This window comes from Ictalurus furcatus, chromosome 20 (genome assembly GCF_023375685.1).
Source record: "Ictalurus furcatus strain D&B chromosome 20, Billie_1.0, whole genome shotgun sequence".
In the NCBI taxonomy this organism is placed as follows: Eukaryota; Metazoa; Chordata; class Actinopteri; order Siluriformes; family Ictaluridae; genus Ictalurus; species Ictalurus furcatus.
This window is the reverse complement of record NC_071274.1, coordinates 21,335,825-21,344,348: the sequence shown is the minus strand read 5'-3', so window position 1 is coordinate 21,344,348 and position 8,524 is coordinate 21,335,825. Positions and strand designations below refer to the sequence as shown.

The 8,524-nt window shown below is 40.8% G+C and overlaps 1 protein-coding gene across 1 annotated transcript; it reads left to right on the top strand.

The window, feature by feature from the left end:
- Positions 1–2,144: 2,144 nt before the first annotated feature.
- Positions 2,145–5,712, top strand: ptmab (prothymosin alpha b). Its single transcript, XM_053651915.1, has 5 exons — positions 2,145–2,334; positions 4,517–4,579; positions 4,678–4,762; positions 4,868–4,953; positions 5,058–5,712. Exons 1-5 carry the CDS (start codon positions 2,290–2,292, stop codon positions 5,100–5,102), a joined length of 324 nt encoding a protein of 107 aa, XP_053507890.1. The 5' UTR covers positions 2,145–2,289; the 3' UTR covers positions 5,103–5,712.
- The last annotated feature ends 2,812 nt before the right edge of the window (positions 5,713–8,524 follow it).

Genomic DNA, 8,524 nt, shown 5'->3' with positions numbered 1-8,524 from the left:
AAAAGGAAAAACTTTATATTCCTTTTTTTTTTTTTTGCCGTGTATAGACGGTCATGTATCATCATTTGGGAAAAAAATCCAAATGGAAATCCGTGTCATCGATTTATCAAGATTCTCAAAGTGAGTTCTGCAGTCTCTGAAATAAAGGAGCCAAACTGTGCTTTTTCTTGTTGATGGCGTAAAAGCAACAAGGGTACATCTTCTGTATCTGTCACCTGGAAACATGAATATAGTATACCTGTAAAAATAAATAAATAAATAATTTAATAATTTAAGGTCCATGAGTGGGAGCTCACAGCTTCAGGGTTCAAGACTGAAATCGGGTTACCGTCTGCGTGGTGTTCCGCACGTTCTCCCCATGTTTCCTCCGTGTTCTCTAGTTTCCTCCCACTGTCCGAAAAACCATGTGGTACACTGGCTACTCTAAATTGACCCTACGTGTGAGTGAGTGTGTGCATGGTGGCCTGTGAGTGTGTGTCTGGCGTCCATCCAGGGTGTATTCCCATCTTGTGCTCAGCGTTCCTGGGAAAGGCTCCCGATCCACCCTGACCCTGACCAGGATAAAGCGCTTACTGTAGCCTACTAAAGATAAACGAATTAGACCTGGACTCCGATTTACCTTTAAATCAGTGTTTACATTAATGAAATACACACAAACGATAAAAGATACATAGGCTACTAAAAGTAGAAGAAAAAAAAGACATATTCTTGATAGTACCAATTGAAGGAAAAGTACAGTTTGGTGCCTTTATTCCTGAGCGTATGAAGCACAATTCCTATGTTCCTATGTGACAGGAAATCATTTAAGTGGAGCTCAATGTCATTTCATCCACCTTGATAAAACCTTCATTATATCTGTAATAGGTTTTAACACAACCTAATTCAATCTCGCATCCGAGTTCAGTTTCTGCGATGATCCACTTCCGGGATTTGCCTCTCACCGCGCGCGAGCGGCGTCTGACTGACACCCTGAGCGACCAATAGTCTTCGAGAGAAACGCTCTGCGCGTCGAACTAACCAATCAGCGTCGTCTCGCTGCAAACGGCGTCGTCATCAAAGTAGAAATTTAAATGTAGGTTATGATGAATTAGTCCCCGAAACACCCCCTCCCCTCCCCTCCTCCTCCTGCTTGTTATGTTCGCAGCCTGGTGCCTTCTGCTTTGTTCTAATGATCTGTAACTATATCTAGTAAAGGAAAAAAAAGGTTCTTTAAAGGTTTTAAATGTGATATTTTGCATATAGCTTGTTATAAAGCTTAATCGTGTTCACTGACCCCGGACATCACACTCCTCCAGGACGGTCGGGGTTTTTTGTTGTTGTTGTTGTTTTTTTTTCTCACCTTGCTGTAACCCTAAGACACATATCAAAACAATTCGGTTGGGAATTTCCGTGTTGGTGAAATGAAACATGATAAAATTTTTGAAGACGCCTTCGGAAGAAACTTTTTGTTTTGCTCTTTTCTTTTAGTCGACCTTCTTTGTCAAAGCAAGATCACGGAAAAGGGAGGGGAATGAATAGAGGCTGCACCAGACACTAAAACATCCTTTCCCTAAATTCCACTTCATCCTTGCCACTTTTTTTTTAGCCGGGTGGTTTTTTTTTTTTTTTTTTTTTGAATCCTGGTCCTGAGTTTTCTCCTGTGCCTTTTTCCCGCTCTAACATACCTGATTCAACTTATTAAGCCTACCAAACCGGATCATTCGGGTTTGCGCGTCACATCATGGCGGTGTATTTCACTTGGGGAAATTTATTTATTTATTTATATATTAGGCTAGCACGCCTCCAAAAACTTCCGGACGTGCTTATTAAGGAAATATAGTCTATATGCTGTGTCTATAGGGTTTTCAGGTTGTGTTTTTTTTTTTCTTTTTTTTTTTTTTTAAGCAGGGGGTGTGTCTACTTCTTCTTTTTTTTTTTGGCTGCTTTTTCTTCTTCCTCCTCTTGTTCAGTTAAATTAGCGGTTCGGCTGAGGAGGTGTGTCCTTTTTTTTCCGTTTAGAAACCCTATCCATTGTTCCACTCTTACGGCGTAGTAAGACACGCCCCCATCCGAACCGCCAGCCAATCATATCCAAGTGTCCGTCCCTTCTTCTCTAGCTCCGCCCACAAACCTATATTAAAGCCTCCTACATCGCATGCCGACGGCATTAGCTTAGAAGAGCTATAAAGTAAACAGTTTGATACTGATTAGAGAAGAATCAACGCGAAGCGGATTTACTTAAATATTTTCTTACGTTTTTTTTGGCATTATTTATATTATTTAGTCAATATAAAAAATTTAAAAAAAACCATGGCAGACACCAAGGTAGATTCCGCGACGGAAATTTCCGCCAAGGTAAGAAACACGGAAAAGGAGACATCAATCGTTGGGGGGTTTTTTCATTCATTTTATTTCCTCCCGATCTTTACTAGTTCGCGCGCGGACACCGATGGAGATCCCCACGGTATCGTGCCCAAGAAAACAACAACAGAAAAAAACAAAAAAAAACAAAAAAAGAAAACCCACTGAGACCGTTTTAGATCACATCAAAGTGATTAATTTGTAAACCAATTTGGAAGTAAATCAACAAATATTGTTCTTATTGTCCTGAATGGGGCTTGCTAACGTTAACATCGCGCGCGGGTTCTTTGTTTATAAGCTACAGTCGGTTCTCGGTTCCTCTTTGAACCCGAGCAGCGCCGCCGGACATGAGAATGATTATTATTCTAATTATGATTATAATTATGATTATTATTATTATTACTACACCGACAAATCACTGGTTGATCACGCGCGTTGATTGATCTATTCATTTCCCCTGCTCTAATATGATTTCATTTGCACGCTGTTTGATTTATTAGGCCTTTATAATTATATTCCCGTGCCTTGTGCACATTCTCAGCAACTTTAACATTCTCTTACTGTTTATAACTTGTGAATTATTTATCCGTGGGATCCTGACATTACGCGTTTTCGATGTGCAAGTTTATTATTTTCGGTTTGGAGTTTGTGATGTCTCGGTGCTCGAGCGTTAATTTCATTTCATTTGATTTTTTTTTTTTATGTTTATATACCATCCATCACACGTCATCTGTCTGTATCCTATTAATAGGCGTATTAATAAATTGGTTTGTTTTTGTTTATTGGATATTCTCTCTCTCTCTCTCTCTCTCTCTCATGTGCCCATGAAGCGTTCTGGATCGAGCCTGATCTGATATCTTGTTACTTCCGAGTGTACATTTCGGAAGTGCTGTTAGTTTGTATCTAGATTATATTCAGGGGGTGCATTGATGTTTTTCTGGATGTGACTAGATGAACACCTGTGCTGCGAGGTGATGTACACATTCGGTTTGTTGCATGCACTCTGTAGCCTAAATAATCTTTATTATTTTTTTAAATTAATGCTATTAACGGAGGTGCATCGCAAGTAGAATCTGAATTACACCCGGCATCAGAGAGGTGTCACATACTGTCAAATACCACCACTACTACTACCACTACTACTACTAATAATAATAGCGTAATAATATATATTTTTAAATAGCACTGCGATAATTTGGTGGTCGCTCGTGCGGTGTGCTTGATCTAAACAGAAAACCGTCGAGTTGGTTCTGAAATTCGGATATGAAACGCACGCTCGTTTTCTCCATGGCTTTCTGACTTCAGGACTTTAGTAGCGTGTAAAGTGAATCAGCTGCAGTTTTTCCTAATCGAGCACGTTTCGGTGAAAAGCCGGATAAAGTGACTGACCGCCTCCGGTTTGTTCTTCTCGACCTAAATCCGGTAGATAGATAGCGTGAAAGCAAGCAGGAGGGAGGGAAGGAAGGAAGGAGGGGGAGTGGATTGCGCTCTTCTGGCTGCGCACCAAACCGCATACTGTACTAGATAGTACGCAACCTATTGCTGTGCGCACTGTTTGTGCACTAGGTGTGCATACTATGTAGTACGGTAGTGTGTGTGTGTGGTAATGGTTGGGCGCTCCAGATTGGCGCACTGTTTAGTGCGCGAGGGTGCGCGATGCTTTTTGGGATTATGGTCTCGGATATGATGAGAGAGAGAGAAAGCCATGCGCCAGGCCTTCTTTGTCCTTTCAAAGTCTTCCAAGTCAGCTTGTTTTCCCACCCCTGACTCGCCTGAATCTTAACGACCGTCCCTTCTTTTTTTTTTCTTTTTCTTCCACGGGTGTGTCCGCCTCCTAGCATATGGCGTTCACGAAATTGCCCGAACTACAATACCCATGGTATCTCAATAACACTGAGGTGTCGTATTACAAATCATCTACCTCTTAAGTAGGCGGGTCCTTACGCCAAATGATTGACAGCTGGAAAGCCTCTGTGTCAGCCAATGACGTTGTTCTGACCCTGGCTGCACTTTCACGCACAGGCTCACAGAGGGCGCTCTTGTCCACCTCCCACCCCCTTTCCTCTCACTCACCGTCTTGGCCCAAGTCCATTGGACGTAATGATGGTTTTAAATAGCAAGGGCACTCTCGTCTAACAAGGCGTCGTGTTAATGGGTGTGTTTAATCATTTTGCAGGACTTGAAGGAGAAGAAGCTCCTTGAGGAGAAGGAAAACGGAAAGGAGGCCACTAATGGAAAGGTGCCACATACTAAACGATTCATTTTGGTCAAGATTTGTTCATGGGTTGACTGAGACGAGGAGGGTGATCTTGGTATAACGGAAATCTGCTTTAACAGGAAAATGAGGAGAACGGAGAGCCTGAGATTGATGAGGAAGAGGAGGATGAAGTAGACGAAGAAGACGAGGAGGAAGACGGAGAGGGTGGGTGTTGCAGTTTCCTAAAAGTCATTTTAACTTCTCGTAGATGCGTCTGATGATGGAAACCTGGGTGCAAGTCTTGACTTAATATAGACTTTCTTATTGCAGGAGATGAAGATGAGGAGGAGGACGAGGAGGACGACCTGGGCGGAGGAACGAAACGAGGGGCTGATGAGGATGACGAGGACGATGAGGTGAAGATGTGTAGCTGAGCATCAGAAAGTTGTTAGGAGTTAATTTTCCTCAGTCTTCTCTACACTCTTCTGCTTTTCTAATCCGTGGCTTTTGCTGCTTCTAGGACGAGGTCGACCCGAAGAAACAGAAGACGGACGACGATGATTAAAAGGATTGTTGGATGCTACTGATCCGGTGTAGAGCTCATCTTCAGCACATTTGTTGGAGCCAGTGGCATAAAGGACTCAAACATCAAACATGGTCATTTTTTCCCCCCCAAGTTCCTGCGTCTCACCCACTAACCCCCAATGCAAAATTTTCTAGAGGGAAAAGTCCACCACCCAGATCCCCAACACGACGACAAAGTTCACAAGACGAGGATTTGTTTGTATTTTTATTTACATTTTATATTTTTGTACATATTGTTAAGGGATCAGTCACTTGATCGTGATCTCCTGTGACCAAAACGGTGCTTCTTTATGAAATTTTACTTGTTTGACCATGTCTCGCAAACTTTGGAAACAGAAACATTTATAAAAAATAATAAAAAAAAATTCAGCCATTTAACTCTGAGCATTCCAGTCAGATTTTATGTATGAACTTTAGTTGTACCATAAACTAGTTTTGTTTCGTTTTTGTTTTGTTTGTATGGGAGGGCTAGGCCAAAGAAAAGGAGTTACTTTTCTTATTGTTTTTCGTTTGCATTTGTTTTACCTTGGCCTGTCTGTGTGTGTGAAGTTTGTTCAACAATAAACCTGACTTTTATTTTGTGAGTTGTACTTGACCTCTCTGTTTCCTTTGGTACATCTCTGCTGCCAGAAGCTTGAGTTCAATTTACAGGACTGCTCGAGCATCGCTTAAGATCTCCACTAAAGCTAGTTTAGAAAGCCTGCAATGTTCATCTTAATGTCATCTGCTGTGCCTTAAATTATTAGTACTCAATACAAGCATGTATGGGGATGCTTATTGTTGGGTTAAAATATGGATATAATGTCTCTGGGTCATGACCTCTACTGTAAAAGGTTAAGGAAAAAAGGATATGGTGTACGGAGATCTTGTGTGAGGAGTTTTGCGTTGGAAATTAGAGCATTGCACACACTTTGTGTTTGGGGATGTATTAAATATTTGAATTTTGTTAAAAATCAGCACCCAATAAAATAAAGTACATCCTAGCAGTCTTAAGAGCAAGGATGGCCTGTCATTGACAAGTCCGAGAATAACATGGAAGACAGCATGATGAAGAATTTATTCTCTAGTCAAGGAAACTGTACGGATGATGGCGCTGCACTGGGTTCCATTATCGGTTTGTGTTAAATGCATCAACCACGAAGCACCTTGTGCAATGTCTGAACTTACACTAGTGCCCATATGTCAGCTCTGCTTATCAAAAAAAAACAACTGTAACTTGATCACCATTCAACCTCGTTAACAATTGATCAACTTCTCAGTGTCTGGTGAAGTTGACCAAAGTGCAGTGAAGCCTGTATCATGCGAAAGGTAAAGTGGAAATCTGCTCTGAATATTTGAGATTCATCTCTATAATTAACATGATCTTGAACTTGATTCAAGATAGACTTTGTAATGAAATGTTTTTATACGTAAATTTTTCATCGTTATAACGCCGTTCGCCTACCTACTTATAGCGTTGCACTGGGATTTAGCTGTTGCATCATCATCTCTACCTAAAGAGAGTGATGCAGCGGCGCTTTAGTCCGTCCAGATCTGTGCACACTGCTCGAACAGATCAGCTTCCAAAGTTTCAACCGTCATATTAATACCGCCATTAACACATCACATGGTGTAAATGAGATCATTGAAGTTTTTTTTTATTAACATTACCATTAAACACCACTGTAACTAGCAAAAGCAGCGTCCCACTGTGACATCAGTGCGGCACACAACGCCTAACTTTTCACCAGAATAATGAAAATACAGCAACAACTAATAAATCAGCACCAGAATCACTAATTCATTTTCTTTCAAGCACCAGACGCTTAACCTTAAAGCCCCACGTGTTAAAGTGTTCGCCTCCCTGTTTTGATTGGCAGTCTGAAGCTGCCTGAGAGCTGGATTTCACCGCATAGACACTACTTTAGTGAAGGGTGTGTGCTCCTGCTGTGCATAGGATGCACTCAGAAAAGCTGTCTAAACTAAAACGGGCTCTGTGGAGTGTGCGTGTGTGTGTGTGTGTGTATTGATTGTCTGACCCGGGACTCTGACGTCATGTCTACAGGGGTGTGTGTGTCAGGCTTAAGAATTAAGAGCTAACTGTGTTGACTAGAATAACTAGTATGTGTTTGAGTGTCTGGAGCTGGTTGAGTGATATGATATACCACATATATAGTATGGCTGGGTGGACTCATTTTTGTGATTTGAGCATGACCGTAGACCCATAAAAACTCCAAAGCAGCATAAGCAGCATACTAATTAGCCCTATAAACACTCCACAGTGTTCTACACTAGCATTGCGAATCTCACGGCCACACAACTGCATGCTGTGTGATTTCTGTTATCATGTCATCTGTCATCTGCTTACTCTTTTAATTTAACCGAATCCTAGGTCCTAAGACCACACACATACATACACACACACATACACAAGCCTCTGCCATGCACTTTTGTCTAGCTTTTAAAAAGAAAGAAAAAGATAACAATGTACGAACTGAAATGTTAGTGTGTAAAGGTTCAGAACTGAAGTGTTCTTTTTGTTGCACAAACTAAGATACTAAGAACTAGCATAGTCATCAATTATTATTTGTCCATGAAGAAACTAAACAGTAACTAAATAATAATTCACCTTTCCTTACAATATGTAACAAAATGCAATGACATTTCTCTCTACAAATGTTTTCCCCCTTCGTTTTAGCGCTCTTACTGTCATCTGAGTCATCCGTTTATAGATGGACAAGGACGGCTGTCATATTTCTTACCTGTTTTGTAACATTTGCAACTTTTTTTGACTACAGTAATGTTATTTTGTGATACTTTTTGTCTACAGTGAAAATATTTTACAGGAAAAACTGCTCTTTGTACTAGCTGTATTGTTAGGCTAATATAATGCTAGATAGCTAGAACTAGCATACCTACTGACACCTCATGGAAACTCACTGAAGTGAATTTCTTTTTATTAGGCCTACATTAGAGTATGGTTATGAAACAGCTGACTGGATGTTCATTTCAGCTCCTTTTACTTTCAATATTTTTTGTAGACATTAAATATAATAAAATATTCCAAATATAATTGTTCATTAGACGTGATTCGACTCATTTGTATGCACTTTGTGATAAATCTTGTGCATTATGAACATATCCAACCAACCCTAAATCAAAAATCAAAAAGTACGTAAATATCAAATGATAATACTAGCTAAACTGTACAGACAAAAATTCCTTTCATCCATCCATCCATTTTCTATACCGCTTATCCGACAGGGTCGCGGGGACCCTGGACCCTATCCCAGGGAGTATTGGGCACAAGGCAGGGTACACCCTGGACGGGGTGCCATCCATCGCAGGGCACAATCACATACACATTCACACACCCTTTCATACACTACGGACACTTTGGACATGCCAATCAGCCTACCATGC

What these genes read in the sequence shown, in the direction of transcription:
- ptmab (XM_053651915.1), top strand. Translation starts at nt 2,290, where the DNA reads ATGGCAGACACCAAGGTAGATTCCGCGACGGAAATTTCCGCCAAG. An exon ending in CGACGGAAATTTCCGCCAAG is followed by an intron (nt 2,335 to 4,516) that starts GTAAGAAACACG and finishes ATCATTTTGCAG; the next exon opens with GACTTGAAGGAGAAGAAGCT. An exon ending in AGGAGGCCACTAATGGAAAG is followed by an intron (nt 4,580 to 4,677) that starts GTGCCACATACT and finishes CTGCTTTAACAG; the next exon opens with GAAAATGAGGAGAACGGAGA.